The 22,501-nt window shown below is 65.2% G+C and overlaps 1 protein-coding gene and 1 pseudogene across 7 annotated transcripts; both read right to left on the bottom strand.

Annotated features, from left to right (window-relative positions):
- Positions 1–247: 247 nt before the first annotated feature.
- On the bottom strand, positions 248–20,904 carry LOXL3 (lysyl oxidase like 3). 7 transcript variants are annotated; one of them, XM_072861972.1, is made up of 16 exons: positions 20,760–20,904; positions 12,237–12,558; positions 11,383–11,546; positions 9,958–10,169; positions 6,625–6,684; positions 6,147–6,366; positions 5,654–5,834; positions 5,164–5,318; positions 4,113–4,286; positions 3,809–3,964; positions 3,392–3,554; positions 2,780–3,023; positions 2,113–2,228; positions 1,817–1,953; positions 1,193–1,304; positions 248–922 (listed from the first exon to the last, which is right to left on the bottom strand). In XM_072861972.1, the coding sequence occupies exons 2-16, from the start codon at positions 12,544–12,546 to the stop codon at positions 849–851; spliced, it is 2,478 nt and encodes an 825-aa protein (XP_072718073.1). In that variant the 5' UTR covers positions 12,547–12,558; positions 20,760–20,904; the 3' UTR covers positions 248–848. The 7 variants fall into 7 exon arrangements, with proteins under 7 accessions (XP_072718073.1, XP_072718074.1, XP_072718076.1 ...); XM_072861973.1 differs by lacking the exon at positions 20,760–20,904 and adding an exon at positions 20,604–20,753; XM_072861975.1 differs by lacking the exon at positions 3,809–3,964 and having other exon boundaries at positions 20,760–20,903.
- Positions 20,085–21,704, bottom strand: LOC140652025 (uncharacterized; annotated as a pseudogene).
- Positions 21,705–22,501: the final 797 nt, after the last annotated feature.

Raw genomic sequence — 22,501 nt, 5'->3', positions numbered from 1 at the left:
CTGAGGGAGGTGCAGGCAGCTGCCGGGGTACTGGTGTGGGCATGGTCCTTGCCCAGCCAGGGCTGCGGGGGCAGGGGGGAGCTTCCTTGCTCCACATGGCTATTGGAGGTGGGTGCAGGGGACGGGGGGACAGCTCCCACGTTCTGTGCCAGAGTATGCCAGCCAGCCCTGCAGTGTGAGCCACGCTGTGCCTCCCAGTCCTGCCAGGCTCCTCGTCCCACCCCAGAGAAGAGCCAGCAGCCGTTGGGGAAATAGAACTGACAGCTTTATAGAGAAAATAAAATTACAACAAAGAGATGGGTGTGGGAGCTGCTGCTGGGCAGCTGGAGGCAGTGCTGCCAGGGCAGGGACATCCACGCTGTCCCCAGGGGACAAGGGGCTCCCTGGGGCCCAGCCGGTGCTGTGCAGGGGTGCGAGTCCCTGCGTGGGCGGTGGGTCCTGGGGCTGGCTGAGGGCAGAGCCCCAGGGAGGGCTGTGGGGGTGAGAGGGACCAGGGCAGGATGGGGGAGCAGGAGGTGGGGTGCAGCTGGGACGGCAGGGACTGGGAGCAGAGGACCTCCTGGGCCGTACCCGTGTGCTGCAGCCCAGGGGATGTGGGCACAGAGTCTTCTGGCCAGTGGTTGGGCTGGTGGCCCCAGGCTGGGAGGTGCAGGTGTGCAGTGCCTCCAGCACCAGCTCCCCGAGGTGGGGGAGGGCAGCTGGTGACAGTGAGAGTCCTGGGCAGTCCCCAGCAGGGCACGGTGGTGGCGTTACCAGGCATGAGGACTCCCCGCTGGCCCCCCAGGCAGCTTCCTCCCACCTGTGTGGGGTGAGGGAGGGAGATGCCCATCTCCCCAGGGGCTGGGGCCCTACGAGATCTGGTTGTTCAGCTGACCTGGGTACTGCTCAAACCGCTTGTTGGCCTCCTCGCTGAGCGCATCGCCTGGGTGGGCAGAGGGCAAGAGCTGAAGGCTCCGGTGCTGCACATCGCCTGCCCCCCTCAGCGCCTCCGTTCCCACTGCAGCTGCCCCCTGGACCCCAGCCCCTGCCTCCCCGCACCAGCCCGGCCATCCCACCACAAGCCCCCCAGCCTGCCCCCAGCCCCACTGCTTACTGCAGCCCCCTCATTGCCTTCCTCCTGGGCCACCCCTGCCAGGACACCCCCTGCCCTGCTGTGCCCTTGCCCCCCCGGGCCGCGTCCCAGGGCTGTTACCGATGTGGCAGCTGTGCACCCAGATGCGGTGCCCGTCGTACTTGCAGTTGCATTTCATGGCATTGTTGGTGAAGTCGCTCTCTGCCACCTCAAAGTTGGGGTTGATCACGACCTGTGGGGCACTGACAGTGAGGGTCGCAGCCCCCTGCCCCACACCCAGCAGTGCTGCAGCCCCACACCGTGTCAGCTTGGCCTTCCCGGCCTTGGCAGAGCTGCTGCCTGCGGTATGGCCCGCAGCACCCCAGCCCTGGCAGGACTTGTCTCCCCAGCTGCAGCGGGATGTGCTGAGGGCTCCAAGTAGCCGGTGGCTGCTGCTGTGGCAGGGTGGCCCTGTCACTGTGCACCGTGTGCCCGTGAGGAGTGTGGCTCAGAGCAGGAAAACCTGGGCTGACGGGTGCCTGAGCAGCTCCCACGTGAGTCCTGCGCATCTCTGGGCACGAGGACAGGCACTGTCCCACACCAGCACACGCCCCGCCAGCCCCACTGTGCTCCAGCCTGCTCAGAGAGCAGGGAAGAGAGGGCCTGGTGGCTGGGGCGCACGGAGAGCTGGGTGTGCAGGGGCAGCGGGTGGGGGTGCATGGGGGAGAGTTGCAAGAGGGGCCTGGGGCGGCTCAGCTGCAGCACCTGCAGAATGTAGTTGCCTGGCTTGACATCAGTGATGTCGATCCACTGGCAGTCAATGTCGTGCCGGTACAGGTCCCAGCAGCCCACAGTGATGCCCTGCTCCCCAAAGTTGGCACATTCATACCGCTTGGCCACGTCTGCGGGCAGAAAAAGAGCGTGGCTTGGCCTTGCTACAGCCCTCTGCACAGCCCCCGCATTGCCCCCGCCTGGCCCCAGTGTGCACAGTGGCTGGGGACAGGCAGCCCCATGGCAGGGACATGGGCAGGGACGGTGCTGCAAAGCCTCACGGCACCCACCTTCCTCACACTCAGTGTCCTCAAGGCAGAAGCTGGCCTTGTGTCCCTCCGCCACCTTGGTGCCATTGGGGGTCAGGATGTCATAGTGTGTGAAGATATCCATGCTGTGGTAGTGCCTGCAAGAGGGAGCCCGCAGCACCCCAGCTGCACCAGTGCCCGGACACTGGGGAGCTCAGGGGCTGCTCGGGGCGGAGGAGACCCACAGAGCAGACGGGAGACTTGCTCTGTGGCAGGCCCCCCACCCGGCCCCTCGCTGCTGGGGAACGTCCCCACAGCCCCTGCTCTGAGGCTGCAGTGCGGCAAGGTCGGGCAGAGCTCAGTCTTGCCCTGGGAGGGGACACGGCTGTCCCCAGCCAGATGGCCCAGGCAAGCGGGGGGGCTCAGCTGCAGGGCACAGCCTGCAGCCCCGTCCCTGCCCCCCGAGGGTCCCCAGCCCCAGCACCGCTCCTCTAGGGACAGCCCCGAGCCAAAGCAGGCAAAACTGGACACTGGGCAGCAGAAGGTGCCTCACGCAGCCTCTGCCTCACCCAGCACCACCCTCACCCGGCGTCACCCTCACCCAGCCCACCCCAGCAGCACCATCACCCTCTCCCCAACCTGCCCCCCCCCCCCGCCCCAGGCTGTTACCCTGCCTGCACGTCTGTCCCTGCCTGTGCTGTGCACGCACCGGTGGCACTCGTGCCAGACCCAGGAGTGCCGGCCAGCCTTGGGGCGGAAGTCGGCGCGGCCGTTGTTGTGGATCTGGGAGGAGAAGCGGAGCAGGCGACGGTGCCCGTAGGGCCAGTTGGCCAGGCGGGCCGAGCTGGAGAGGCAGTTCTCCTCGGCGGCACAGTACAACATGTGCAGCGGCCGGTCCTCGATGTATGCCGTCTCCTGCACCAGTGGGGCGTGCAGCAGCAGGTCGGAGGCAGCTGGGGAGCAGGCGGCTGCTCAGGGACAGTCGGCCGCCCCGCTGCTCGGCAGGCAGCAGGGACAGGGCGAGCACCCGGCGCGGGCAGGGCTGAGCCAGCCAGGGGAATGCATGCCCTCCCCATCGGCTGGGCACAGGCTGATCCTGCAGCCCCATCATCTGCAAACACCATTGCCCGCAGTCCCATTGCTCACAGCCTCTTTGTCTGCAGCCCCTGGCCCCACAGCACCATTGCCTGCAGACCCCACTGCCCACAGACCCCACCGCCCACAGAGCCCATTGCCCACAGCCCCATTGCCCACAGACCCCACTGCCCACAGACCTCACTGCCCACAGACCCCACCACCTGCAGACCCCATCACCGCTCACTCTCGGAGCAGATGACGCCTGCAGCGAAGCGCGTGCCCGTGTTCCTGCAGTTCAGGCTGGTGCCGTGGTGCTGGCAGTGGCTCAGGGACATCTCATGGCCGGCGCACTTCACCCCACTCAGCACCATCTCTGTCACATTGCTGGTGTCCCAGTACCATGTCTCCTGGGGAGGGGGCGAGACAGCCTGGGTGGCAGGGCTGGCTGCTGTGGGTAAGCTGGCTCACGCGTGCCCAGGCTGCAGCCAGCACCCAGCCATGGCGCAGCCCTGCCCATGTACCCAGGCTGCCCACAAGGGTCCCATCCCACCGCACAGAGCTGCCACATCCCTTTGCCCCCATATACCCCCACAGCCGTCAGGGAAGCGCCGGTGCCTGTGCTTGCCGAGGTGTCACCAAGGGCCTCCCTGCCGGCACCTACCGTCACTGCATGCAAGGAGTAGCCCAGGCCGAGCTGGCGACAGGCCACCATCGCCTCCTTGGTGGTCCAGCCATCGCTGCACACTGTGCCCCACTTACTGCCTCGCTTCACCTCCACGCGGCCCTCAAACACCGTCCTCCCGCTGGCTAGGCGGATCTGCGGGGAAGCCCTGGGGCCGTGAGCAGGCACCCCGTGCCGTGCCACCTCCCACCCCGTCTCGTCCTGTCCCTGTCCCTGTCCCCGTCCCCGCGGAGCAGTGGTGGTGGCGGCTCGCTGCTCTGGCCAAACTGGCGCTGGCACCTACTTGTAAGCCGTGGTTAGCGAATCCCAGACCCAGCTGGCGACAGGCCACCATCGCCTCCAGCGTACCCCAGCCTTCGCCGCAGACCAGACCCCAGCGGTGCTGGTCCCCGTCACCAGCCCCCACCGCCACCTCGACCCGCCCCTCGAAGCGGCTCCGGCCCCCACTCAGCCGAATCTGCGGAGAGAGGTAGTGGCAGCACCATCGTCATCACAAGTGATGCTCCTGCTGCTGGGGCTGCGTCCCACAGGATGGTCCTGCCCAGCCCCCGTCCCACAGCGGCTGCAGCAGCCCCGTTCCCAGCACAGCCAGGGCTGCGCTGCGGCGCCCGGATGGGCCCTGGGCCGGGGGCTTCGGGGCATGCGGGGAGGTGGCAGCCAGGAGCTGAGCGGAGCCAGGCACAGCTTTGGTCAGCAGGGAACTCGCCAAAAATGGTGGGTTTGGGGCCAAGAAATTGCTTGTGAGTTTGGGAACTGTCTCACCAAAGCAAGCAAATGGTTCATTTTGAAATGGCATTCTCATTTCAGAAATGACAGCTATGACAGAGTTAAAAATGATTAAAAAGCCCAAAGTGGATGAAATGACAGGCCAGGGCAAACAGGAACACGCAGCTCCATTTGCTCATTTCATCATCAGTAAAAAAAAAAATATCTCTTGGTTGGCCCACAGCAATATTTTTTCTGGTGCTTCTGCTGGGGAGCTGGCATGGGCAGGCAGCAGGGAGAGCAGCAGGGAGCGGCTGCCCCACACCACCCCACACAGCGGGGCACCACAGGGCGCCCAGAGTCCCCCATGGCCTCCCTTCCACCCCTCTCCTCACAGGGGCAGCTTGGAACTCCCACCCGCAAAATCCCCAAGCCCCCCAGGGCAGCCCTTGCCTCAGACCAGGGAGAAATGTGTGGGGTGCGATGGGGTGCAGAGGAGGAGAGGTGATGGGCCGTCCTACAGCAGGTCCCGTGGGCCCTCCCCCAGCACCCCGCTCCGGGAGCCCCGACGCTGGGAGCCGCCAGGCACCGTGGCCCTGCGGATGCTGGCAGCCCCCCATGGTGCGCACCAGGTTCTCGTAGCCCATGTAGGGGATGTTGCAGCGGACGGCCGCGTCCTCCGTGTGCTTGCAGTCCTCCTGCGTGATGTTCTTGAAGGGGCAGCTCCAAAGGGACTTCTCGGTGCCAAGGCACTGCACCTCGTTCATGTGGATGGGCCCCATACCTGCCAGGGGGACAGCGGGGCTCAGGGCCCAGTGACACAGGGACGGCCACGGCCATGCTGTCCTCATGGCTGCCGTCGCTCCTTGGTGTGCGCCGAGGGAGCCCAGCGCACTCCTGGCCCCCACGGCTGCTGCCCAGGGCAGCACGGCCAAGTGGCCGCGGTCCCCTGGGGATGCTCGGGGCAAGCCCTGCACCATGTGCAACCAGCAGACAGGCGCCCACCGGACAAGCCCGGCTGTGGCTTCCCCCAGCCCAGCAGAGCCTTGCGCCCAGACAAGTGCCTCATCTGCAGGCCCAGGAGGGCGATGCCTAGCCCCTCCACCCCAGCACCCTCACCTTGACCCATGCGTGCCCCGGTGAGGGCCTCCTTGGCGCTGCCGAAGCCTAGCTCGCGGCACACCACACTGGCTGACAGCAGGTTCCAGCGGTCGTCACATATTGTGCCCCACTCGCTGCTCTTGAGCACCTCGACGCGGCCCTCGCCAACCTTCGCACCACCCTTCAGCCGGATCCGCGGCTGCAGGGGAGTGGGGTCAGGGCATGGTATGGGACAGCACGGTACGGCACGGTGCTGAATGGCATGGTGCACCACAGTGCAGCACAGCGTGGCATGGCATGGCATGGTGTGGCGCAACACGGTGCAGCACAGAGGTTGCTGGCCGTGACTCCTGGGATGTGCAGGGACAGAACACCGTCCCCACCTCCTGCTCCATGAGCTGGGCACCCAGGGACCCGCACGCTCGCTCTCGGGTGCGTCCCAGGGGACAGAGCCCTGCAGCGGCCAGCTGTGGGCCACCGCAGGACTCGGCCCCCTCCCTGTGGAGCTCACCTGGCCCTGCTGCTGTTGGCGCTGCTTCTTCTTGTGGGCGCTGCCTGTGGCGAAGAGGGGCCCAGGCACGCAGCTGACGACGGCGGGCATGCCGGCCCCGCAGGCGGCCGAGGCGTTGCCTTGGTAGAACTCAAAGGTGCACATGGAGAGGTGCACCTCCGTCCCCGTGCAGGACACAGAGTGCAGGCGGTAGTTGAGCTGCTGCCGCTCCGTGAAGAGCCTGCAAGGAGAGAGGAGCCTTGAGACACGACCGGCATGGCCAGCCGGCGGCGGAGGTGTCGATGGCCATCCTGCCTGCCGCTGCAGTCGCTGTCCGTGCTCCTTGCGCTGTCCCCCAGGGAGAGACGCGCTGTGCCTGCAGGGTGCCCACCCCTCGCTGGCTGCCTGCCCCACATCCCCGGCAGCACGGGGACACGCACAGCTCCGGCGGCCCTGAGCGGGGCTCCTGGCACTCAGGCTCTCCACTGGAGCCATTTACCTCTTCTTGGACCCTACGTCCTCTCTGCGCTTTTGTTTAGGCTGAGATTTGGAGGCCAGCCTGGAAAACAGAAAACAACCATCAGGGAGCCCGGGGCCTCAGGCTGTCACCTCCACCAGCTGCAGTGACACAGGGAGCATAGCCTGCCCCGGCTTCCACTGGAGACTGAAGTGGGCACACTGGCCTCCCAGGGAGACTCATGCACGTCCCCTTCATGTCACGCATGGGTGCAATGGCATCATCTGCTGCCAGCAATGTGACACAACTGCCCTCCACAGCAATGATGCAGTTTCCTGCCCACATCCCACCAGGAAACTGTGCCGGATGCAGCAACATCCTGTGCTGCCTTGTCACACAGCAGAAGATCAAACACCACCGGCAACGATTTGATCTGTTGGGTAGAAGTGAGGTGTGCCCATGTCCTCGTCCAGACACCAGACAACATCACTGCACCATGCTCCAAGGGGAGCAGGACACCCAGCAAGCACAGCACCAAGCAAGCAGTGCAGGCGGCGGGTGCTCTCCCCAGTGCCACGGGGCACGGTGAGACTCGCTGCAGGCTTGCAGGGACCCACTGTCAGCGAGGGGAGCTCCCTGAGCGCACACTGAGTGGTGCGGGGAAGAGGAGGCTGCCTGGGGCCTGGCGCACACGTGACATAGGTATGGTCCCAACACGCTCAAATGCTTTGCTTCGCTTGGGGAGGAAGATGCCGAGCAGGGCCAAAACCCCAGGGGCCACAAGGAGTGAAGAGCGGAGTGCCCCAAAACAGGGCAGGGGACTAACACCCTGCCCAGGGACAACGCAAAACCAAGCCTGACAGCTGACCCCACTGGCTGGCAGCAGGTTCGTGTCAGCCCGCACAGCCCAGCGAGACCCAGGACACAGCACGGGACCGCCAGGAACCGGGATTCAAATGGCTGGACAGAGGACATCAGCGCCCATTTGCACTCATGAAACCACATCTCGATCCTCCACCCCGTTCTGGGTCCGCAGTACAAGAAAGACAGCGGCTAAGCAGTGCGAGTTCTGGGGAGGGCCACCGAGACAGTTGGGGCTGGAGGAGAGACGGGGGCGCGGGGCTGCTCCAGCCGGTGGCCGAGACGGCTTCAGGGGGCTCTGGCAGCAGCTGACCTGCACCTGCAAGGGGCTGTCAGGGAGCCAGAGCCCGGCTCTTGCAGCCGTGGGAGGGAAGAGGACGAAAGAAAACAGGCCTGACTGGCAATGTGAGGTTCAGACTCTGTGTAAGGAAAGCTTTTTCCCCATGAGGGCTGTTCAGCACTGGAGCAGAGGCCACGAGGCTGTGGGATCTCCATCCTCAGAGGTTTTCAAAAGCCAACTGGATGAAGTCCTGGGCTGACCCACAGCTGGCCCTGCTCCACGCAGGGGGTTGGACCAGGAATCCCCGAGGTCTCTTCCAGCCTGGATTAGCCTGTGACCCCATGTATGACTACAGCCGTGCAGCCCCAAATTGATCAGCCCCAGCAAATCAGCGCGTGGCTTTCGGGAGACAGCTCCTGCTCTAGGCAGAGGGAAGGGAGCAGACCGCAGCTTCATGGACTTCACACAACATTTCACCCAGTGCTGCAGGGGAAATACCCACTCATTGGAAAAGGGGCAGTCAGCACCAAACCAAGCAACAACACGTTGCAGTGAGCAGAACCTGTGGGTGGGGGGTTGAGGAGATCCCACAGGCTGACCCCATCTGGATTTCCATCACCAGCACAGGCATGGCTGCAGAGGCTGGCGAGGATGCCTGTTGGGGACACAAAGCTGGGAAGTGTCACGATGAAGAGCTCAGGATGGGTCCAGAGTGTTGGGCACCTTCGGCACCAGGTAAGGTGGTGGGACCAGAGCAAGGTCATGCGCTGGGGGCAGAGCAACCTCTCTGTTCAGCAGTGGACTCGGGCGAGAGGTGCCATGCCATAGCCCAGAGAGGATGGGCTCTGGCTCACTGCACCCACCACTAAATCTGGCAGCAGGGTTCAGGGACAGAGGGAAAGGGCAGCCAGACTATCCCTTGGGACTGGCAGAAAGGTGGCAAGAGTGAGTGGGCAGAGGGTGCAAGAGATCCCAAGCAGATGCAGCACTCATGACAAGACCTGCCACACTGTGCCCATCACGCCGGTGCCCAGCACTGCTAGCGCTGCCATGCCCATCACACCGGTGCCCAGCACTGCCAGTGCTGCTGAGCAAGTGCTCTCACGCCCACGCCAGCCCACCCTGACAGCACACCCTGCGGGGAATGGAGGGGCGTGCAGCCTTTCCAGCTTCCCCACTGCTGCTTTCTGCAGAAAGCAGCCCATTTCCACAGCCCTCCCTCCCTATCCGCCAGGAGAGATGGCTCCACTCCGAGGCCTCCTGGTCCCCATGGGGCTGCAGCACAGGACACCGCAGCCCTCTCTGTGCCTCCCAGGGGATCCTGCCCACCATGGGTCTGTGCTGCAGACCCTGACCCCTGTGCCAGGACTCCTGCCTGGTGCGCAGGATGGGGGCTGCTCTGCCTGGGGCACGGCCAGCCTGGGAGAAGGATTGTCTCTCGTGGGGGATGGGGGACCCCGGTGCGCACAGGCAGGTCCCACCGGGGTGCGGTTTGTCCTGCCTGCCCAGCACAGCCCGGGCCCTCGGTCTGCTCCGTCCGGATCCATTTGCGCCAGGATCCGTTCCGACGGCAGAGACCGGCAGGGCCGGACAGCCCAGCTCTGCCAAGGGCTCAGCAGATGGGGCGCCCTGGCCCCTTACCTGCTGCCTGGCCTCAGGCTCCGGCCCTTCATCCTGGCTGCACGCTTCAACCGCCTGCAGGAGCAACACCGCGGCTGCCCGGTCAGGGGCACGTGCAGCGCCAGGCACCACGCCGGGCACCACGCCACGGGCAGCGTGTCCGCGCCCGCGCCCCTGGGCCCCTTGCTTGGGCCATGGTGCTGCTGGAGCATCCCTGCCTGGCTTGGCCACAAGCCTCCCCTCGGCACAGGGACCCCTGCACTCCGTGCCAGAGGGAATTGTGGAGGTGCACCACTGCCAGGGAGCAAAAGCTGCCCTCTTGGAGCGGCCTCTGCGGTAGTGCATGGGGCAGGTGGGCAGCCATGGCCCCCCAGCCACGCCACAGCCCCCCGGCTTGGTTAGCGAGCGCCCATATGGCCAGCTGGGGCTAGGACCGGTGAGCAACGGGGATGGGAGGGATGCTGGGGAGCCACAATGCCCAACAGCAAGGCCCCCTGCTGTCCCCCCAGCACTGCCCCGTGTCCCTGGCACTGCCCCCAGCCCTGCCCCAGCCCCGTGCCCCCAGCTCTGCTCCGACACCCCAGCCCAGCAGGCTCCCTGCTCGCCTCACTCACTTGTAGAAGTTCCTGTTCACCTTCTTCTCAGCAGGGAAGCCCATCATGCCGCAGACGACACGGCTGTTCTGGCTGTCCCAGCCCTCGTCGCAGATCTGTGCCCAGCCATCCTTGTAGCGCACCTCCACGATGCCTTCTGTCACCGGCAGCTGCCTCCGGGCCCCGGACACCACCGGCCGCAGGCGGACCTCCTCCACGTGGTTCTGCTCGGTCTGCAGGGCACAGGTCAGCCCAGGCTTGCACTGCGCCCTGCCGCCCCGGCTACCTGCCAGCCCCTTCCCAGGGATGCCCCAAGGATGCAGGCACCCGCAGGAGATGGGGTCCCCGGTCCCAGGTGGGGAACAGGGACGGCCAGGTCCTGCATCCCTGCAGGCCACATCTGATGGCCCTGGGTGGCCAAAGACCTAACCCCATCCTGTGCAGCCAGTGCCCCACGTCCCCCTGGGCCCCCAGGTGCATCTCCTGGGAGCACAGCCAGGAGAGCCAGCGCTGCCGTCCCATCACCTCGGGACCCTGCACCCAGAGGGAGGGTGCCCAGACAGCCCCATACCCAGGCACCCACCCAGAGCAGGATGGCAGCAGGGGGTTCCGGGACACTGAGCACATCCTGCAGGACATGGCCCCAGCCCCGCTTGCCTCGCAGGAGACCTGCCGTCCCGTGCCCAGAGTTGTGCCATGTCCCCACAGCCAAGCCACATTCTGAGCACAGCCTCGTCCTCCACAGGCACTGTGGCTGGCGTGGACAGGGGCCACAGCTGGGAAGACAAGGGCAGCCATGAGAGCTGGTCTGAGAAACAGAGAGCCTGGAGGGGAGAGAGAGAATGAGAGGGAGAGGCCAAGTGTGCCAGAGGAGTGTGGCGTGGAGGAGCAGGTCTGGGACCGAGGGTCCCCGGCAGGCAGGATAAAGAAGAAAACAGGCTGCAGAGGTGTGAGACAGACCCCCTGGCCCGGAGAAGCTGCTGAGGGAAGCGGCTGCGGGGGAGGCCGTGGCAGCACCGCATTCCCATGCAGGGCAGGGGAGGGATGTGCCTGCTGCAGGGTGGCCTGCCGCAGTGCCGACTGCTCCCTACGGCCCCAGAGCCAGGCTGGGCTGGGTGCACCCCAGGGAAACGGGTGCTCACGCGACTCAGGGGCACTGCAGGTCCAGGAAGCCAGGGCAGTGGGGTAGCACGCTCCCCTCTTCATGGGCAGATGGGGACAGCCCGTGTGCTAGGGCTGAGGGAAGGCACCGACAGAGTGCCCTGGTGCTGCACATGGGAGCCTGCCAGTATGCGGTGGGGAAGCTGCCTCCTAACTATTCAGGGAGGACTGAGGCCAGGCTGGGCTGCCCCACGGCAGGGTTGCCCCACGGCAGGGCTCCTGGCAGCTGGCTCTGTGGGATCCTGGGCAGAACTGGCTGCCCACCCTGGCCAGCAGCTTCCTCACCTCGATGACGTTGGAGTCCTTGAAGCCTGGGATGCGCTCGTCCTTGCAGATGACACCCGCGTCTTCCTCATGGCTGCAGTCGCTGTTGCCCCAGCCCCGGTGTTTGCAGTCTCCAATGCTCTTCTCACCTCCGGCACAATTCACATTGTCCAGCCAGATCCGCCCTGCCAAACAGCAGGGCCAGGGGTGAGGGGGGGCCAAGCCCACGCAGCATCCCCTGGGAGCAGGGAAGGTGCCCGTGGAGCACGGCCGGCACCACGCAGGTGTACAGCAGGAGTGTGGATGTTGGGCTGGGGGCAGCCCTCCCTCGGCAGAAAGCTGAGGCCGGCGAAACGCCAAGAGTAAAGCCCTGAGGGGGGGATCTGCAGATGGGGATTTTCCACCTCCCCAAGGGGCTGCTCTGCCAGACATAAAGCCCCCATGTAACGTGCGCCCCGGGGTCCGCACAGCATCTCACCTGCAGCACAACCCGCTAGACCTCTGCGCCTTATGCCCACACCAGCCCGGACCTGCAGGCCCCCTGCACCACCCAGGGGCATGCACAGCCCCACTGCTGAGTGCATGCCTGCAACCACCCTATGCCCTGGATACACGCACAGCCACTCACACACAAACACGCAGTTTCCCAGCCCACTCTGCACGTGCATACATGCGCACACGCACGCACACGTGCACACACACACTGCCGGGCACTCAGCAAACACAAGACCTGCCTTCCCCCATGCCCCCGTCAGTGCACGCAAACCTGCTGTGGCACGCACGTCACCCCATGGCTGCAGGCTGATGCACAGCCACAGCCAGGCTGGCCCCAGCCCATGCAGTATGGGGGGCTGTGCCCACCGCCCCTCTCTTACCGACGCCTTTGCCGTACTTGGCGCTGTGGGCCCAGCCAGTGGCAGCCACAAAGCCGAGGTGCCGGCACAGCACATGCGCGTTGGCCAGCGTGAAGTCGTCGTCACAGATGGTGCCCCACTCATCATTGTAGAAGACCTCGACACGGCCCTCGTTGTGCTTGCGTGGGTAGCCAGCCAGGCGAAACTTCAGCTGGGGTCCGGGGGTGTGTGTGGGGCCCGGGGGGGTGGGCTGGGCGCTGCCCACCCACAGCCACACGCTGCTCAGCAGCACCAGCAGCTCCTGCCATGCCCACGTGCCGCAGCTTCCCATGGCGGCTTTGCTCTGCAAGGGCAGAAGGGATCAGGGTATGTGGGATGGACTAGCTGTGCCGAAACACCAGCTCTCCCGATCCAGACCTGTGCTGGTTAAACCCCTTGCTCGCATGCAGCTCTGCTCAGCACCAGCAGGCCCATGCATCTTGTCCCCGGCCGGAGCCACCCCGTTCTTGCTGCACACCCGGTGCCTCCTGCATGCAGTGTCCTGCACCAGTCCTGCACCCCCGGGGCTGCCATCGGCCAGGGCTCTGCCCGGCGCCTCCCTGGCACCTCGCGCCCCTCTGTGAATGGCTGCTACCGAAAACCCACCGCACCGCTGGGTCGCATCTCCTGCGTCGAAGGGCAGTGACGGCAGACAGGCAAAGGGGTGTGCGTCACCCCCAGGAGAGTCAGCTGGAAAGGAGGGGGATCGGCTGCCAGGGCAGAGGGAGCTGGAACAGGACCAGGGCCCGAGGAAAGCCCGGCTGGACCATCCAGGAGCTTGATCTACCACGAGCAGAGCAACGGCTGCTGGCTGTGAGGGGCTGCCAGCCCACGCTCCTGCCCACTGCAAGGAGCAAGGCCGCTGGAGCCTTTCACATTCCTCTCTGTGCGGCATTTCTCCAGCCCTCCAATAACATCTGTGGCTCCCCGAATACCTGAGGGAGATGTGGTATTCCTGCACCGGCCTCATCGGCAAACAATGGTGAAAACACTTCTCTGTCAGCCGCCTTCCCATTCCCATTTATCCCTGCACCATTCCCGTTTACCCCTTCAGGGACCACTTTAACCCCGCAGGTGCTGCGGCAGCCCAGGAACAGCATTTCTGCACGGGCAGTGTCAGCCCTGCTCCAGGCTGGGCTCGCGGTGCTTTTGACGGCAAAGCTCCGATGCTCACCCAGCACTGCTGGCACCGCGACCTGCCCGTCTCCCACCACCGCAGCCTCATGTCACCCTTCCAGCCAGTCCCTTCCACAGGCGGGGAAGCACAGCCCCCCAGACCTGGGAGCCCCGCCGGGACCGGCCACTAGAAATATGTCTCTGCGCTCTACACCCCCCGCCCCGAGAGCAGATCCTGCACGCTGCACTCACACAGATTGTGCTTCTCATTAGGCAACGTTCAAAAGAATAAGGTTTGGCTTACCCACAAGTAGGGGTGATTTAAAACTCCAGTGTTTAACTACAGGGTTACAGAGGAAGGAAAACAAATGCAAACCCCGTGTGTGCTCCCAGCGTGGGGCTGTGCTGCAGGAACCCTTCTCGCAGACCCTCCCCATGGTGCCAGCACGCTTCCTTAGCCAGCACGCTTCCCTGCAAGCCTTCATGGCCGCTCTCTCACGGCTTGCTGCCTACGTGCCAGTTTGCTGGGATTGCAAGGGTGTATCGGGGCATCGTCAGGGACGGTGGCCGCTCTTTAGGTGCTGTGCTGTAGGAGCCCCTTTCCCTGGACTAAGGCCTGTCCGCGTGTTGCCCCTTTGCTCCTGGCCCCTCGGCACCTGTGGGGTGACAGCAGGGTCCCTGCAGCGGCTCTGGGAAGGAGGGGGTCCTCACAGAGCGAAGGGGCCCCCCTCAGAGAGCACTGCCTCTCCGGGGCCTCGCCGTCGGCCTGGCTGCCAGCGCAGGGCTGGGGGTTGGCATGGCCCACCCACCGCCCTGCCAGCCCCTGGGGCAGGGCTTCCGCAGAGGCTCTGCAAGCAGGAATCGGGCCCCTTCCTGCTCTGTTCGCTTTTCCAGATGATGGAGGCCAGGTCACCCCTCCAGCCTCTGGGAATGCCTCCTGGACCCAAGGCAAGGATGAACCAGGACAGCGCCCAGAGACAGCCCCTTTTCCACGTCCATCGCACCAACAAAAATCCCTGAAGCGGCCCAGCCCTGCTGCCTGCCTACCACTTCGGGCACGCGCCACTTCGGAGGTGCCACCAAGAGCAGCGAGTTCCTTGGGAGGAGCACCTGGTGCCCGCAGGGATGCTCAGGGAGAGAGGGTGAGGGGTAACAAGGACCAACAACACCGGTCCAGGCCAACGCGAGACATCATGGCGGGAAGCACACCAACCCCCTTGGGGTAATCACACCAGTGCCGGGTCCAGCTCTCTCCTCCATCACAGCCTGGGGCACGGGGGACACCGCAGGTGGAGACACAGCAGCAGGCAGGAATGTGCCCCGGCTCAAGGCAGCCCGCAAGCCCTGGTTGGTGGGAGCTGGCTTCAGGCTCCCCACACCTCAGCTGCCTGCTTTGGCACTGCGAGAACAAAACAAAGCCCAGCAGGAAGCACATTTGCGGGCAGGCAGCAGGGAAATGCTTTGCTGAACCTTTTAATCAGCCTGCTGTGGCAGGAGAAAGAGGAGGGCGGGCACAAAGGGCCACTCCAGCCCTGAGCCCAGTGGCTCAGGGAAGGGGGACTCTGGGCTTGCCAGGGGCAGGAGCGCTCCATCCGCATCTCCGCTCTGTCTGGAAAGCAGCGAGGGCATGAGTTTACCACCTCACAGCAGTAATAAAACACTTCTTATTCTGCCCATCGGTCACCGAGGGGACATCCCCCCCGCCCAAATGAAGCATTATAAATCCTCAGAGCTATATCGCTTCGCACATGACCCAAAAGTTTGGGCCCTCTCGGTGCTAATTGTAACACACCTTGGGAGACTGTGAAAGCTGCAAGCGAGTAAGGACTAAAGCTTCACCAGCACTTGCACCGAACCAGCAAGATGATGGCTCCAGGCTGTTTTGCAACAGGGTCAATGCAATGCTAAAGGACAGCAGCACAATTAATGCCAATCTCCACAGTTCTGCAAAAATAGCCCATGTCAGAAAGCTGGTGTGACCTTTTATGAGATCACAGGTTTGGTTAATTGGAGTAACTGTGTTGATATAACAGGCTGAGACTGCAAGGCATTCAATTCATCTTGCACCACCTTTTAATGAATAATTAGCACTCAACAAAATCAGTGCACCTTCTACTAAGTGGATTAAAACTGGTGGCCTGCTGGAACTAAAATGTGGTTACAACAGGGAAGTCACCATTCAGTGGGCTTTGTGGTGAGCGTCACATGCTTTTCAAAGCAAAACCATGCCTAGAGGAGGAAAAAAGTCCTCTCCTGATACAGTCTGCAAAGACAGAAATGGGGGGGAGTGGGGAGAACTGTGATGGGGACAGACCTGGACAGCCTGGTAAAACGGTATCATGTAGCCTATATCCTTGTCTACAAGGAAAATTTAAGCCCATGCATTTTGGAACAAAGTATGCAGGACCAGAGACCAGAACACGGCACCTGAGAGAGTGCTTGGGCTTTGTGTGGCAAAGCACCGAGCCCCAGTCCCCACCGAGCCCCAGCAGTGCGACCTCCAGGATCTGGTATGCTCAGTCTGAACAGGATCACCGAAATTACCGGTGTCAGTGAGACCGCTTGGCTTGATGCGAGGTCTCAGCCCTAGCCCTGCAGCAACGTGGGGCAGCCCCACGTGTGCCTGCAGTCTCACAGCCCTGCCAGATGAGCACCTGGTCCCGCGTCCAGCTGGTCACGGGATGCAGCCAGAAGAGCTGATGCAGGGAGGGCCTCCAGGTCCTGGCACCGTGGTGGTCGGGGCGAGAGTCGTACGGCTGTGTGAGGCCACGACAAACATCCCCCAGCCCAGGACCCCAACCCCTACAGCAGCGGCAGGAGGTGTCCTGGGACAGGGCAGTGATGTCCCACTGATGCCCTGCTCTGTCACCCCCAGCTCAGCTACCTCAGCCTCCGTATTTAAAAGCTCGCTGTGGATTTCTCTTCCTCGCAGTCTTTCAGTTGCTTCTGAACCTGCTCAAACTTCTGCCATCCATTTCTGCGTTAACCCCAGCTTGCTTCCACCCTCAGCACTCTTCTCCCGGGTCATGGCTTTCCTCTGCTCAGGCTCCAGCGTCCCCCATCCCCACTGTGCTTCCTCTGCCCTCACAGCTCAGCCTGTCCTCAGCTCCTGTCACTCGTCTCGGAATTTCCCCGTGAAATGTCCTGTTGAGGTCTGCATGGGCCAACAGCACTTCCCACACCCAACCTAGGATAGCTGTTGGGCTAGCGGTGTGAGCTCCCTAGGGCACGGCAGGAGCTGTTTCCCCATTTCTGTACTATCATCTCCCCCTCTGAACGTGCTCTGAGTCCATGTGGCAGGGAGGTCAGGCTAACAGGGCCCTCATTGTCCAGATCACTTTTTCCATTTTCTGAAATGCAAGCAGTGCATTTGCTCTTCTCCAGCCATGTGACGCCGCCTGACTTCCCCGCTCTGCTGGCAGGCTTTGCTCCTGGTCCTGCCTGCTGCTCCTGCATGGGGAGCCCACCCCCAGCTGCGGCGGGGCCATGCCAGGGAGCTGCAGCACAGCTTTGCAGGCTGGAAGATGGGGCTGATCCATGCACAGCATCTGCCGGTTTGAGCCTGGGGCCCCTTCCCTCCCGCTGGAGGGCCAGCCCTGAGACAGCCGTAAGGGACCCCGGTCCTGCTGGCTGGCACAGCAGGACGGCACAAGATCTGTGCCAGGGCTGGGGCTCTTTGGCTGGGACAGACAAGCTGGGGGGGGTCCCTCCATCACGCAGCAGAGTCCCAAGAGGGATTTCCCATCTCCTTCCCACCTCTGGTCAGGGGAAGGCACACCCCTTTGCCCAGCCTCTGCAGGCCATTCCTGCTGAGAGCAAGGGTCCCACAAGGGCGACAGCTGCCACCCTATTGGCACACGGGACAGCTGGTGCCACTAGGAGTACAGTGGGAGGACATGAGCGCCGGCGCTTTCAGAGGACCAGGAATCTGCAGGAACCACACACATCCCCTGGCAAAAGGCAGAGGTGCAGACAGCCTGGGCATGGCCAGCCAGCACCTGTGGGAAGGGCGGGGAGCCGGGAATCGCCTGGGACAGGGATGGGGTGTCCAGGCATGTCCCCTGGCTGCTGCTGCCGCACATCTTGGACAGGAGCTGGGCACAGTCCTGCCCGGCCTCGCCTGCCCCAGCGCCCCGGCTGTCCTGCTGCCAGCTGCCTGCTCCAGCCAGGGACAGTCTCCTCTTGGACTGGGGCTCCTGCCAGAGCCGCCAGCCAGCCTGTGCTGTGCCGTGCTGAACGTGCCTGCCCCGGCGCGTGAGTGGGCTCAGACGCACAGCAGCACTCACACTGCAAGTGGAAAGGCTCAGGAAGACGGGCTGGCCCTGAACAAACGCTGGGCATGGGAGCCGGAGAGCAGCCCAGGTCCTCGCTCCTGCCCAGGAAACCTCAGGAATGTCCTGGCCGGGTGCATGCAGGGCCCCGAGCCACCTCCCGGCCCGTGGCGCAGCTGGCGCTGGTGGCAGGGCATCCAAGAACCCTGCGCAGCTGAAACCCCAGCGCTCCCTGCGCTCCCCTGGCCTTGGCCCCACGCTGCCGAGGCTGGCACAGGCGCAGGGACCCTTTGGTGCAGAGGGCAGCCCTGCGCAGCGGCAGGACGCACGGCACTGCTCGACCTGCTCCCACGCCAGCCCCACCGGCTCTGCCTGTCCCAGTGGACGACGGGGGCTCCTGTGCCCCCCCAGGACAGAACCACCCTGGCAGGGCCTGCAGCCCTCCCGGCCAGGCGCTGCCCCCACCATCGCTCCGCTTCCCTGACTGCGTCTTGCACAGGGGCTGCACCTCCCGGAGGGGCTCAGCTGTGCCAGCAGGGGTGAGCGGTGCCCACAAGGGGTGCCCGGAGCCCGGGGGGGGGGGCTGCTGGTTCCCAAGGACCGTTCAAATCTGATGTGCCATTCGGCACCCACCGGGCACTCAAAGGGACAGCGGTCCACCCCAGCGAAACCCTGGTGAATGGCAAACAGACCTTGGGAAGGGGCAGCTCCTGGTGAACCAGGGGCCCTGGCAAGTTGGCATGTTTGATCAGCGTGTGCTAGGGCAGCCAAGCACAGGGCATCCTTGCAGCATGAAGACGACATCCCAGGCCGCAGCAGTAGGGAAGGGCCAGGCCATGGCAGGCGCTGTAGGAACTTGCTCTCTCACCAGTGGCCTCGGACACACGCACAGGGACATGGAGCAACTCAGGCACTGACAACTGGAAGGACTCAGAGAAGAGCAGCACAAGCGACTGAAGAACTGGGAAACCTGCCAGCACAAGGAGGAAGAAGCTCCCTCTGTTTATCCTTCCTTGGGAAGGCTAAGGGGTGACATCGTCACACTCTGCCGAGGCCCACACCAGGACATCCCTGAGAGCGTGGGGTCGTGTCCCCAGCACTAGGGGCAGGAGAAGGTCTGGTGGGTCCCATGGCTTCAGGCTCTGGGCTCCATCCCTCCCCTTCTCCCCAGAGCCCCGGCACACACAGCCCAGCGCTGGCCCTTTTGCAATCCCAGCTGCCTGGATGGGCCTGCTTCGCTCTTCCTGCTTCCCGGCAGCCCTGGCGTGCCCGGAGTGTGTGTGCACGAGCTGAGGGAGCCCCGACACCCCCGCCCTGCTCGGGCCAGGACCGGCCGGCTCCCTGCCTGCAGCGACCCCATGGGATCGGAGCTCTGGGGTGAGCACAGCCAGGGTCTGGAGGGCAGCAGGGCTCCGCAGCTGAACTGGTCCCAGAAGCACGGGGGAGCAGCCCAGGGCCGCCACAGGAGCCTGGCCACCCTGACAGGCTTGGTGACGCCTCCTGACACCACCCACCTCCCGCTGGCTAGGAGCTCACTGTCCCTCACCTCTCGGAAGGCAGGGTGCCTGTCCATGCCATCCCGCTGCATGCCCCCATCCCTGGCAATGACAGGGACACTGCTGTGGACAGCACACCCTGGCTCCCGGGGCTGTCCGGGGTGTCAGCTAGGGCACAGCACTGAGTGCACGCCAGGACTGCGCTTCCCTTCCCCTGCTGACTCTGGGTCCAGCCCCATTGGGCTACCTGATGTCCCCCTGCCCTGCTGTCACCCTCTAAGCCAGGGCAGGTCACAGTACAGCTCTCTGCAGTTCCTAACAGCACCCAGTTTCCCCAGGACACAGCAAGGCCCTCAGCTCTGCCAGGGGCTTGCCTGCTCTGCTCTGGGCTCCCCTGAGCTCTAGAGGGGCAGCCCCGGGAGGAACCAGCTGCAGGCAGGAAGGAAAGACCCCAGAGGAATGTGCAGACACTGCAGCCATCAGCCACATGGTCTCGACAGCCCAGACAGGCTGAGGGGCAGGCGATGGGTCGGGGGGGCACAGGCACCCTGGAGCAGAGAGGCAGCCTGCTTGGAGCTACTGGGAAATAGGTGACCTGCTCAGCTGCCTGCCTGCTCCCCTGGAGAGCAGCTGGGAAGATGTGGGGCCAGCAGCAAAGCGAGAATGCCCCCCCAGCTCCCCTAGCCCTCACACCTCACATCCCTTCATCCATCCTCTCTTCCAAGGGCTACAGCAAATTCCGTCTTCATGGAAATCCTGATCCTCCAGCGGCCTTTGTAAACCACAGCTCAGCAAACAAGCCTCCTGAAGCCCGCACGCAGCACGCTGGGGGATGCGGTGTGGCTGCACAGCCCGACGCGGCACCCCGCAAACCTGCTGGGTCTGCTGGGCGCCCCTTCCCATCGAGCACGTGGGAGACGCACGCTGCCTGCACTGCCCACACCCTCTCACCCTGCCACACAGGGACACGCGGCACAGCTAACGGCATTACACCACTCCCCATCCACCGTGCTGCCGGCAGAGCGCACAAAGCAAGCCTTCCGCAGCAAGCACCGGGCACCCTCCCTACAACCACGGAAAGCCAGAGCCCCTGCCGCCAGCACCCCACAGACACGGCACAGACGCGCTCTGACAACCAGGGGTTCGGGGCAGTGAAACCGGCACGCCGGCACGCTCACGCAGCCCCCGCACGGCGCGGCCCCACGCAGCCCGACCCTGCCCCCGCGGCGGTGGCTGCGCGCCCGCCGCACACGAGGCACCCAGCCCCCTCGCACCCGGCTCCGCGCCGCGCCCGCCCCGAGGCACCCTCATCCCCGCGCTGCCGCCCGCGGCCCCGCGCACCCGCGCGGCGCAGCCCCCCAGCCCCACGCTGCCACCGCGGGGCCGGCGAGGCGGCAGCGCCGCCGCGGCACCCCCGCCCGACAGCCCCGGCGCCCGCGCCCGCACACGGCCGCCCCCACACGCACCCCCGCCCGCGTCCCGACGCGGCCAGACGGGCTCCGCGGATGCCGGGCACGGCTCGGCGCACCCAGCCCCGCCGCTCCCGGGCCGGTGCCGCGCCGGTCCGAGCCGCGCTCCCCGCCGGCGCCGGGCCGGTCCCGCTCGGCTGCCCCGGGCGGTACCTCTCGTCCCCGCGGGCTGCGCGGCTCCGGCACCGCCGAGCGAGAGCGTCCGGCCGAGTGCCGGCGGGGCCGAGCCGAGCCGAGCCGTTGCCGGGCCGGGCCGTGCCGTGCCGTGCCGCCCCTCTCCGCCCCGGCCCGCCCCGCGCCGTGCCCAACTGTCCGGGGCCGGGCCGAGCGGCCCCGGCCCGGCCCCGCAGCCGGTACGGCGAGGACGGGCCCCGCGCCCCCGGCCCACCGCCCCGGGATGGGGCCGGCCGCACCGGGGCCCCCGCCCCGGCTGGGCTCCGCTCTAGGGCCGGCACCGGCCCCCTGGGACGGAGCCTCGGGGGCTGCCCCGCCGCTCCGGGGCCGCTCCGGGGGCCGCGGGCGGGGGGGGGGGGGCTGCCCCCTGCGAGGGGGCAGCCCCGGCCCTTCCTCCGGACAGCCCAGCCCTCCCCGCCCGCCCGTGGAGGGTCCCTGAGCCTTGCTCCCACCCACGTGGCCGTGGGCGCTGGGTCCCACCAGCCTGGGAGCTCCGAGCTCCCCGTCCAGCCTGGGTGACCCGCGGCAGCTCCGGGTACAGGGACGGGGCCGCTGCCACCCTTCGGAGCGGCTCTCCGGGCACGGCAAGCCAGAGGGGGCACAGGCGCAGCAAAGGGCAGGGCTGCCCGAGTCCCCTCCGTTCCTGGTCTCTTGGCCACCCCTGCCCCAGCCTCCTCCTCCTCCTCACCCCTGGGGCCGGGGGGCAGCCAGCTCTGGAGGGTGCAGAAGAGAAACCTTCAGTGACGGTTTGCTCCTTCCACCCCTCCCTCCCAGCACTTTTCCAGAGGCTGCAGCAGATTAGCTGGAGAGACGTCCCCTCCTTGGCCATCCTGCCTGTCCTGGACGTACAGCAGCCCCCAGACCCACCAGGCAGCCATGACCACAGGGGAGGCCCGGGGGTCCCATCCCACAGGAGAGCCCCATCTGCAGAGTTGTGGTCTGCCCAGCCCCATGGGGAGCCCTGCTGTGAGCACACGCTGCCAGCGCCTGGAACTCCTTCCTGGAGCGCCGTGCGGGGGGAGGCCGAGGGCTGGTGAGCAGCTGGAGAGGCGGATGTGTGGGGAGCTGCTTCGTTTGACGTTACACAGGACCGGCTACGATGACAGCCGGTGTGAGGCGGACAGGCAGGGCTGGCTGAAAGGTGGGCACGAGGGTGTGAGAGGGACATGCTGGTACCCCAACGCTTTCCCCCAAGAGACGAACTGTGGTGAGAGCCCAGCAAATGCTTTATTGCCAAGGACAGCACTTCCCTCCGCCCCTGGGCAGCAGAGATGGAGGCTGCCTCACTATGTCCCATACCAGATCAGTCCATACAGAAAAGCAGGTCCTTGGTGCCGAGAGCCAGCCCCGGCACCAGCTGCCCAGCCTAGGGCCACACAGGGGACGGAGAGAGCTGGACAGCCCAGCCTGCGGGACAGGGACACTCCCCTAGCGCTAATGCACTGTGCCATGCTCCGAGACCACCACCTTAAATACGGTCCATGTGGCTCCCGCCAGGCCTGGTGGTCTGCAGACAGCCTGGGGATGTTGCTGGCTCCCCAGCAAAGGTGGAAGGTGCTCAGCAAACAGCAACAGTCAGGGGAGGAGCGGAGGGGCCCTGATGCCCAAATCTCCTGAGATGGCAGAAATAGCTCTCTGTCGCCCGAGGACCCTCGCCGCCTAGTCCCCTGCACACATACCAGTGACATCCTGCTCACCCCCAGGCCATGCCCCCCATCACG

This window comes from Ciconia boyciana, chromosome 5 (genome assembly GCF_034638445.1).
Source record: "Ciconia boyciana chromosome 5, ASM3463844v1, whole genome shotgun sequence".
Taxonomy (NCBI): domain Eukaryota; kingdom Metazoa; phylum Chordata; class Aves; order Ciconiiformes; family Ciconiidae; genus Ciconia; species Ciconia boyciana.
The sequence above is the reverse complement of the archived record's forward strand: the minus strand, read 5'-3'. Positions and strand labels throughout refer to the sequence as shown.

What these genes read in the sequence shown, in the direction of transcription:
- LOXL3 (XM_072861972.1), bottom strand. Translation starts at nt 12,546, where the DNA reads ATGGGAAGCTGCGGCACGTGGGCATGGCAGGAGCTGCTGGTGCTGCTG. An exon ending in AGGACTCCAACGTCATCGAG is followed by an intron (nt 10,170 to 11,382) that starts GTGAGGAAGCTG and finishes TGTGCCCTGCAG; the next exon opens with ACCGAGCAGAACCACGTGGA. An exon ending in GGTGCACAGCTGCCACATCG is followed by an intron (nt 923 to 1,192) that starts GTAACAGCCCTG and finishes CTGCCCACCCAG; the next exon opens with GCGATGCGCTCAGCGAGGAG.